The 10000-nt window shown below is 44.6% G+C and overlaps 2 protein-coding genes across 2 annotated transcripts in view; both read left to right on the forward strand.

Moving 5' to 3' along the window:
- Nucleotides 1–4917, forward strand: part of LOC138605275 (dedicator of cytokinesis protein 3-like) — a 63580-nt gene extending 58663 nt beyond the window's left edge. Inside the window, exons 19-23 of the mRNA XM_069677422.1 lie at nt 1–49; nt 442–621; nt 2334–2526; nt 2840–2967; nt 4759–4917. The exon at nt 1–49 is cut by the window's left edge and continues 122 nt beyond it. Of these exons, the coding sequence (XP_069533523.1) occupies nt 1–49; nt 442–621; nt 2334–2526; nt 2840–2967; nt 4759–4917 (709 nt within the window). The remainder of the gene's footprint in view (nt 50–441; nt 622–2333; nt 2527–2839; nt 2968–4758) is intronic.
- Nucleotides 4918–7782: 2865 nt separating this feature from the next.
- LOC138605277 (dedicator of cytokinesis protein 3-like) overlaps nt 7783–10000 on the forward strand; it is a 30668-nt gene continuing 28450 nt past the window's right edge. The window contains exons 1-2 of the mRNA XM_069677423.1: nt 7783–7802; nt 7960–8035. Of these exons, the coding sequence (XP_069533524.1) occupies nt 7783–7802; nt 7960–8035 (96 nt within the window). The remainder of the gene's footprint in view (nt 7803–7959; nt 8036–10000) is intronic.

Below are 10000 nucleotides of genomic sequence, written 5' to 3' on the forward strand. Positions count from 1 at the left end.
CGTCCTCAGCCTCGACAGCCGCAACTCAGAGACCCTCATCTTCACCCAGGTGAGGACACACACACACACAACATGGAGCCTTCTGAGACTTGTTTTGTTTTAGGTCCTGTCTTTAATTCTTTAATGGTTTTATAGAAGCATCAGATGTGAAACGGATCCTTTTTTAACAGCTGAAATGTTGCTGCAGTGTCTTTGTAGTTTAGACGATGCTCTTGTTTTCCAGCTAATCCCATGATGTAATTATATCTGCTTATAGTTTCTTCATTAGATTCCCGTCTCCTTTTAGTTGCTTCGATCTGATCTCTTTATCTCTCTTGTACCTCGGCCTTTCCTTGCTTCCTTACCTCACAATCCTTTTTCAATCTCCCACAATGCTTTGCTCCATCCTCTGGGTCCCTGTTATTCCTCCTGGGCCTCCCCCTCCACACCCAAACACCACAGGGCTCCCAGCCTTGTCCAGGCCCAAATCAGGCCCCCGGCCCCGGTGTCGGGCCTGCCGCTTCCTTAGCACTAGCCCCCGCCCCGGGCCAAGCCCCGCCCCCCGCCCCGGGACAGGCTCCTGGCGGCGGGCAGGCCAACTGCTCGCAGGCCTGGAGCTCCAACGCTCTGCGGCCGCTGTCAGTAAGTAACCGTGTGGTTTCAAACACCCCGCTCCCTGTGTGAAGCCCAGAGTCCTAACTCACCTGTTCAGACGTTTGTGTGCCTAACGTCACACACACTCCTCCACACACACTCCTGTGACCCTGCTCGACTGCCTCACACACACCTGCTCACAGTCCTGACTGCTGATGTCTCACCTCCGTTATTGTGCAATCCTGTTCCATATCACAGCCCTTAAACTGCAAACACTCTGAATCAGAACATGTTTTTCCTTTTTATTTCCTCCCCCTCAGAAACATCTTCCTCCTATCGAACCCTGAAGAGAAGAAACCCTCACATGTGGAAAATAACACACATGAAAAGCACTTCTCTCTGTCTGTGAGGTTATGAGCTAACAAGACCTTTAGATCCATGCACCAAGACGAGGACTCTAAAAGTTTAGCTGAAAACAGAAGCATCTGTTGGTTTCCATTTGTAGTCCGAGTAGTGTTGACCAATCACGTATCAGCAGGCTTCAGTGTATGCAGGAAAAACAGTCAGCGTGGAGAGTTAAAGGGGCAGAACACAACCCGCAGTAGTACCACCATAATCTCAGCCGTCATCTGACCACATTTTAGCTTTTCATTAATGTCTATAAACACACATCCATATGCACATTCAGCTAACAGTCTGTTCTAAGACGTCGCCTCTCTCCAACTCCATTCTTGCATCTCAAGTTGCTCGTCCGACTGTAAACCATAGCCCTTCTTAAACTGCCAGTTCAATGCCGGATTAATACGCATGGTCTTCTATGTAAAACACACAGAGGCAGAATAGTTGGCTGGAGTCGTTCCGCCTCTGAGCTAGCATTGCAGGTAGTAACAGCGGCGAAACGGCGTCAGTGTACACAGCACAGCCGGCAGGGCGGAACAGCGCTGTGTGTGTATGTGAATCACACACCGTTTGTTTACACCTCGCGCACGTTTTGCTTCTGCAAAGCCAGAGCGCCGCGGCTTTACACCATTGTTGCTTGGTCCATTGTAAAATGGCAATGACGGCATAACCACGTAGCTTCGTTGCGGCGCTGTGGCAAAAGTCCTTTATCGCTAACTACTGGTTACACCGGAAGCCCTGAAACGTTGTCTGTCTCTCCCAGAGGATATATCGTCATCAGAAGACAACCAATGGGGTTTGAAATTGCGGTCGTAGAAAACAAGACTTCCCGAGTCACGTTCACTGCACATGTTTGAACTTTTTCCTCTAACAACTTAAGGTTGTGTCTTCTCCTCAAACACTTAACTTTCCACCCTGCTGTGATTTCTTATCTGCTAATGAACACACGGAAAGAGTTGTTCCTTGTTTGCTCTCCTTTGTGCCTTTCAAACGTTTCTACTGGTGAACAGCTGTATTACAAACTGCAGTTTTCTAACCACACGAGTCTCCTCCTGATGCTGGAGGCTTGGACCAAAAACCGAACAACATTAGAGCCTGTTTAGTAAAGTAACCCGACATTCTGTTAATTACAATGTTCCTCACTCTACTGAGCATTTTGTAGTTCAGCTTTTCACTGTGTGCACTTTAACTCACCTCTTCTCTTCTCCGATGTTTAATACGGTCAGGGTCACATTCTCTCCTCTTCAAACACTAACATTATTAACCCTCCTTCTTTCTCTTTAACTTTCTTGTTTCCCATCCTCCCTCCTCTGCTCTCCTGCCCTCCTCACTCACCCTCTCCTCTGCCTCGTCCTCCTCAGGCCGCGCTGCTGAACTCGTTCCCGGCGATCTTCGACGAACTGCTGCAGATGTTTACGGTGCAGGAGGTGGCCGAGTTTGTGCGCGGCACTCTGGGCAGCATGCCGTCCACGGTGCACATCGGACAGTCCATGGACGTGGTCAAACTGCAGTCCATCGCGCGCACAGTCGACAGCCGCCTCTTCTCTTTCCCAGGTACTAAGGTTTGACTTCCAACATACACACAACCTATTGTCTCTCCTCTGATTTATAGTAGTAAGTAGTGATATATATTAATATGAACCCATTTTTCTTTCCATATAAAGACACTTTTGTTCGTCTGTTCTCTGTGGGCCTTGACACTCTTGTATTTTATGATCCTTTGTGACATCATACAGATGAAAAGTTTAAAGTATGTTTTTTAGTATGGAAACGGCTCTTCTGAGACTTAGCCAATACTTTCCCTTTTTCAACCAGCAGTTAATGCATCAGCTCTACAGAACTTAACTATGAGCGTGTGTGTCCTCAGAGTCTCGGAGGATCCTGCTTCCTGTTGTCCTGCATCACATCCACCTCCACCTGAGGCAGCAGAAAGAGCTGCTCATCTGCTCGGGAATACTCAGCTCCATATTCTCTATTATCAAGAGCAGCTCACTGGTAACACACGCACACGCACACACACACACACACACACACACATACATACATACATACATACATTGTCATTGTGCTGTTTGGATGGTCTGACATGAGATCTTAGCTGCAGCAGATTTACAGGTTTCTTTAATCAGTAAATGAACCCCAGATATTTACCAAACTGTAGTGCCCCCTAGAGGCATCAGTGTTTATTACACTTAACAATATGAAAGTTCCTATTTAGCACATTCAGGGCCTAATTCACTAAAGGATTGCGCAGCTTTTGCGCCCGTTAAACCTGTTCAGATGACACAAGTGACGCTGCCTCATTCTCCAAACACACAAGTGCTGCAGAGCAAACAGCGTCTCTGCGCTCCGGAGCTGCTTGTATTGAGTGACTATGCAAACATCGGGTAAATTTGGTCCCTTTCTATGCAAATGCGCCTCGTGGCAAAAGGAGTCTAATTCACAAACAGCAGCGCTAACAGCGCAGAGCAGTTAGAGTGACAATATTACCGTCTGCAGAGAGCTGGTGGTAACTGCAGCGCACCTTATGAGGGCTGCCACGCTCTGAGTTTACACTGATCAGGACAGCAACTCAACCTTTTGTGAGATCAAAAAATGTATTTGTCTGTAAATAATACAGTATTTTGTCATTAGTATTGTAATCAGGAGATCAATCAGTCTGGGGCTGTACGAGGCTCAACGCCGGCACACGGGCACACTCTGTCCACATGTGGAGCCGTTACACAGGACAGGGATTATTATACGGACGAGCTGCTGTTGCACGTTGTTTAAAAAAATGAAGCTGCGTTACAGACAGTTAAGCTAGTGAACACCTGTCGAGTCTGTCAAGAGCTGCCCCCTCCTCTCCCTGCTCATCATCCATCTGTGCATGGAGCTGAGCTCCGTCAGTGTGCGCTCAGCTGAGAGCGCAGCACCGCGCAGCAGAGAGCGGAGCTGCAGACGGCTCGTCTTCACAATCAGACACAAAACAAGAGCATCAGTGCAATTGAATCAGATCTTGAGACGGAGCAGATGGCGGGGGCAAATGATGCGCAATTTATCCTTAGTGAATCCCCCTCAGTATGAATCTTGTGCTGAGTTGACGTTTGATGTATCGATTTTTGTTGGAGCGTCTGAAGCAAACGTCCCCTTTGGAACATCTCAGTTAACTGTACTCCCTTGTTGCACCTCCTGCTAACATACTGCAAACAAACAACCTAAAGCATCCACAAATACGAATATATAAAAACTATATATATATATATACTTAAATACTATACGGCTCCAAGAAGGGAATAGTTTGTCTTTTAGGTTCCTACTTGATTTCTCCCACTGCAAGTGAAATGTGTGAACATTTGCAATAATGGAGCAAATAGGACAAAGGTAAGAGGTTTTCCCGACGAGGTTTGTGTCGACTCCCTGCACCTGGTCTGTTACAGGACATCTTCACTGGGTTGATTTACATTAAGTAGCATTTCACTAGCAAGGACCACACCTTCAACAGGAAACGATTTAACAGTTTGTTGATGAGTGAGATTGATGATAATAATGCCTGGACTGGAGAGGTCAAACTTCTTGCAGTCAGCGTTTTGGGGAAGCTTCAGTGGGGATCCGCCGGAGCACCCGGGCACGACGAACCCAAATCTGTGTCCCGTTGTGACATTTATGTAAAACATGCTTCACTGTTGTTCCCTTTACTTACTGTCCTTCACTCCCTCTCCCGTGCTCTTTCCCCCCCTGACTGTCACCTTCACTTTCCTTAACGTTCCCCTTTACGCCCTTTTCTTCTCTGAACTCTTCCTGCAGGACACGTCGGTGCAGGAGGAGGTGGAGATGATGGTGGAGTCCCTGCTGGACGTCCTCCTGCAGACCCTGCTGTCAATCATGAGCAAGAGCCAGTCGCAGGAGGCGGTAAGGGGTCAACGCTGTCCGCAGTGCACCGCGGAGATCACTGTTAGTAACTAACAATACGACTACTTCAACCTCACCCGCCCCCTCCTCCATCCCCTGTGTATCTCTCTCTCTATTGAGGGGCCGGGCAATACTTTAATACCTCTATTTTACATGTTAAAAATGACAAAAACAAGTTAACAAAATCTGTCACAATGTGAGTTTCGAATTGCCCATACAAATCTATTAACTCATTCAGAGTAAACAGGGTGAGATTATGATGCTTTGGTCAATTAAAGTTAATGAATATGTGCATATTGCCCTTCCCTGTTCCATCCGTTCATCCATCCTGTCACTGACCCGTCTGTCGTCCTGCATCCGTCTCACTTTCTCCCTCATTAAACATCCCTCTGTCTTAATCCTCCTCCTCCTCCTCCTCCTCCTCCTCCTCCTCCTCCTCCTCCTCCTCTCTTTGCATCCCTGCACGGCTTTAATATTTCTCATTAACGTTTTTGTTCTTGCATCCTGATGTCGGTATATTTGTTTGTATCTTAGTTGTGGAGGTGATGCTGAGTTGTATGTAGGTCCTTTTCTCAGTATAGGTCGAAGTTTTACGTGCAGATTACACACGACATGATTTTAAGCTTTTTACTGTATTTTTAGAGCGTTAATAGAAATTAAAATCAACCCTACAGCCAGGCTTTACTGCTTTACTATTTACTTTCCTCTGACCTTCTTATAACAAAGCAAAGATAAAGAATTTAAGTTCCATTTTGCGGCCTTGTAAACATTATTTTGTTAAGATCATAAACTTTAGTAACTTTATCCTTCAGCTGACTTTTTAGTGAGAATAAAAAAGTATTCCTGTATTTTTAAACCCTTTATGGAAACCTGGAATATTATGGAAAAGATCCTACAGAGACAGACCTACAGAGTTAAGATCCTTTTTCCATCACTCTCTGCAAAGCCTCCAGACTCCATTGACAATGGACATTGTTTTGTGTCATGCAGCACACAGCACACAGGGTTTGGACAGCTAACGATGACTCAATTGATTATTGTGTTTTGATTCTTGTGTCACGTCGGTGTTTAAAGTCAGGGGTGGATCCAGAGACCCCTTGAAATCTGATTGGCCACCCCCAAATCCTAAACTATGATTGGCTATGTCCCTTGTCAGAGGCGGGACTTATGTAACAGGCTGCTAGTAGCTTTGTCTGCATTTCAATGTGGCGCTTTTCCTTTAGTACTTTAAATTGTTACTCTGGACAAACATCTCTTAGACTCCTTAAATAATTAAACTTAGAAGATTTATATGTTGTTGTGTGACTTTTTAAAGTTAAAGATTATACAAAGGAATATAACATGTTTTAGATACTAATGTTAGAAGTCAAAGTAGATATGATTGGTGGAGATAGATGATATTCATTCGTGTATATGGACACGTGCTATGTTTGAAATGCCACTCTACACTAGCAGTACGTCCTGATGTGGCCTAAATGTAGTCTGCAGTATGCAAACAAAAGCTAAATGTGCAGTCTGCCAAAAATACCCGGATTTCGTACTGACTCTGAGAAAATCTCCAGTATGCATCGGATCAATCTGCCTCGCCTACTGTATCCCACAATGCAAAGCGCTGGAACGTCACAGCGGCAGCTGAAGTGACGGACAGCTGCAGCATTCCAGCATCAGGGGGCGCTATAGCTAAAGAAGCGACGCTTATTGTTTACTTCCGCCTGGCGTAGCATACTGCAAAATGAATTTGAAAGCTCCTCCATACTACAGACTACCGCCCAACGCAGTATGCAGTATATAGCATGTAGTATGTAGTATATAGTTCGGCATTTCGAACGCAGCCATACTTCATGTCACCCCTGCATAAGCCAGCGCCTCAGTTGGGCCATATAATCCTTGGGCCACCCCAGTAAAAAAAGTGTGGATCTGCCCCTGTTTATAGTACGAAGGTTATATTTTTGTAACACACAGACTGAGGGATGGATCAGTAAACAAGCAGCTGCAGAGTTCTGTGAGGTAGAATTACTGTTTTTGTCGAAGGGGTCTGGTGGCTCTGAAGAGAGCGACGTAACTGTTTCTAGTTAAACAAAATCATCTTCCTCTTTAGCAAAAAGGTCCATCTCTGCAGGGATCCTTTCTGTAATGTCACACTGAGAAGAACACTCTGAGCCTGTCAGTGGAAACAACAAGAACTTTCAGTGTATGTCATTTGGCGTATCATGTTGCATTTGTCATTTAGAGCCGAAGATGTGTAGAAAAGAGCCCAGGTTAAAAAACTCAACAATTACCATTTTAAAATTGACCAGATGTGCAGTTAGGAATGTAAAGCAACCTTTACTCCATCCTGAATTTATAAGATTTGTCTTTTTCTCAGATTAAGTTAAAATGAATGAGAGCTTTCCATCAGTGTCCATGTTGCTGCTCATGAAGGCAAATTCCTCCCATGTTTCGCCGGTCATGAAGACTGATTTATTGCCCTCCTCAGCCGTGACTGTGATTTTACAGAAGTGATACTCTGTAGTGGTCGGGAACAGTTTGTGATACAGCCTGTTTTATCCTGCTGTCGTCATCTCTGATTACTCACTCACTGCTTCCTTGTGATTGGCTCACATGCTTGTCCCCTGGTTTCCCATTGGCAGGGCGAGTACGTGTCCTGCCTCCTGTCCCTCCTCCGACAGATGACAGATATCCACTTCCAACACCTGATGGAGAACTTCCAGAGCAAAGAGGAGCTCAAGGTACGGAAACACAACTCGTAATGGAAACACATTACTATCGTGTCTGTAAAGAAATGATGTGTTGCATAAGTCCCCTCAAACTCCTCCTCCTCTTCTCCTCTCGAACTCTCTGCAGGAGTTCCTGTTGAAGATTTTGTGTGTGTTCAGAAACCTGATGAAGCTCAGCATTTTCCCCCGAGACTGGAACATCATGAGGCTCCTCACCAGCAAGTAGGCACAGAAAGGCCGGGACACACATCGGACAGTGTTGGCATGCACCACTGACTCACACACAGAGCTTAACTACATTAACAATGACTGTGTGTGTGTGTGTGTGTGTGTGTGTGTTGTGTGTGTGTGTGTGTGTGTGTGTGTTCTCGCTCTGCAGCATCATCCTGACCACGGCTCAGTACCTGTCTCCTGCTCTGCACAAGAACTTCACAGAGGCGGAGTTTGACTTTAAGGTACGTGACTCTAAAGTCCCACCCCAGGCCGCCCCCATGGGTTTGAAAAGCTCCTCTGACTGGTCGTCCAAAGCTCCTGTGCTGGAGGTGGAATCACTCACAAACCCTTTTTATGCTCCAAGCCTGCAGTCTGTGCAATTACTAAGCTAACTCGCTAACAGGATCAAGGATACAGTCTATGCATCTGCAAACACAGAGACCTCAGGCAGAGCAGATAGAGGACACCAGAGGGGAAACCCAGACAAAATGTAATCCATAAAATATGATCTACTTTCGCCACAATACGTGCATAAAGTTATAAATGTGTGTTTTTGTACATAATCAGTGAGGCCAAGCCCCCAGAAACACTCATATGAAGTTCATGAACTTTGACTGAGATCCTGTAGTGAAGTCAGGTCATGACAGTGACCCTGCACTCACTTGGAGGATGATCTTTGACTTGCGGCTTCTACTTTAGTCGTAATTATTCATTCATTATTCAATTTAAGCAACAGCTTAAAATTTTATGTAAAACATTAAGTCACTTGTCAATAAGCACTTGGTTGCTATAATAAAGATACAGCGTCAATTTTCCATGTTTTCTGGGAATACAAAAAAATACATAAATAAATAAAAAGGGCCTGACTTAACTGGCAAGAAAACTGACAGTACAGAGAACTAGATCATAAGATCATACAGGATAGTGAAGAAATGCTTCATGCTCAACTTTAACCAACAAAGATCTATTGATTAGTTTAAATCAGTTTTGAATTAAATATTATTATATATTATAACTGGAACAGCACACACATGCTTTGAAATAAGGGAGATTTTGTTCTGAGAACATGGAAACCTCCTAAAGACTTCAGCCCATCTGCTCGGCCTGCACGGTTAGATGTGCTTTGACTCTATGTAAAAACGAGACATTTGTAATGCGACTATAATACACCAGTTTGTTTGTTTGTTTGTTTGTTTGTTAGTATGTTGGTTTATCTCTAGACTTTTCTCTTCTTCTGGTGTTTTCATTTATTCCTACCTAATCATTTTCTATTGTATCTGACCTAATACTTACACTTAATTGTTCCTAATTATGTTTGTTAAAGTTATAATCTCAAAGATCTCAGCCCCCTAATGGCAATAAATTGTAATTGCAGGAGCACACTTCCCAGATATCCAGACAGTGCTGCATGTGTGACGTCCACGGTTGGCTCCGGTTGTAACTCTTGATTTTCCTGGCTGACGGTCGCTTTCCTTTTCAGACTGTTTGCTTCATCTGAGCGTCGAGTTTGTTTCTTCTTCTTGGATTTTCACTTCTAGTTGAAGTTGTATCTGTAGTCATCCATCTTTTCTTTGTTTGTTCAGCCATAGTAGATTACTGTTTACTCGCAACACTTGCAGAGAGCGGAAAAGCAGCCGCTTAGCTCCGCCTACCCTCTCTGGCAGACCAACCACTGCTGGCTGATGGAAAACGCGTCACTAACTGGGCGCCGCTTGTGATTTTTTACCACGAAAGTCGCCACAGACACCCAGTCTGTAATACTGCAAATGCAAAGGCTTTCATCAGTGGGCCATAGGCTCAATCACCGATCGATAGTGACTTAACAGACATTTATTTACATGAAAATCTTCCAGATATCACTTTAAAGGTTGAAAATAAATTTAAAACACAGTGTAAGTTAACACCATTGTTAAGAAATGCCTAATAAAGAAATGGAATATCCTAAAAATGCCAAACTGCCCTGGAGTGGGGCTTTAACAAACTGAACTTCAATCGACTATTGCTTCAACCTGACTCCTTTTTACTTTAATGTTAATGTTTAATTTTTCAATGTCGTTCATTGACTGAAATCTTTAAGCACATCCTCACTCTGAACCAGAACATGGAACACAAAGCAGCAGATTTACTCAGACTGATTTAAAGTTTGGTCAGAGGAGGCCGCAGGCTGCTGCAACAGGAGGAGAAGGGACGCTCGATGTCCTCCGTTA

The sequence above is a fragment of the Semicossyphus pulcher genome, unplaced genomic scaffold, assembly GCF_022749685.1.
Source record: "Semicossyphus pulcher isolate SPU_LCO1_2020_fin unplaced genomic scaffold, fSemPul1.0.p SCAF_3, whole genome shotgun sequence".
Lineage (NCBI taxonomy): Eukaryota > Metazoa > Chordata > Actinopteri > Labriformes > Labridae > Semicossyphus > Semicossyphus pulcher.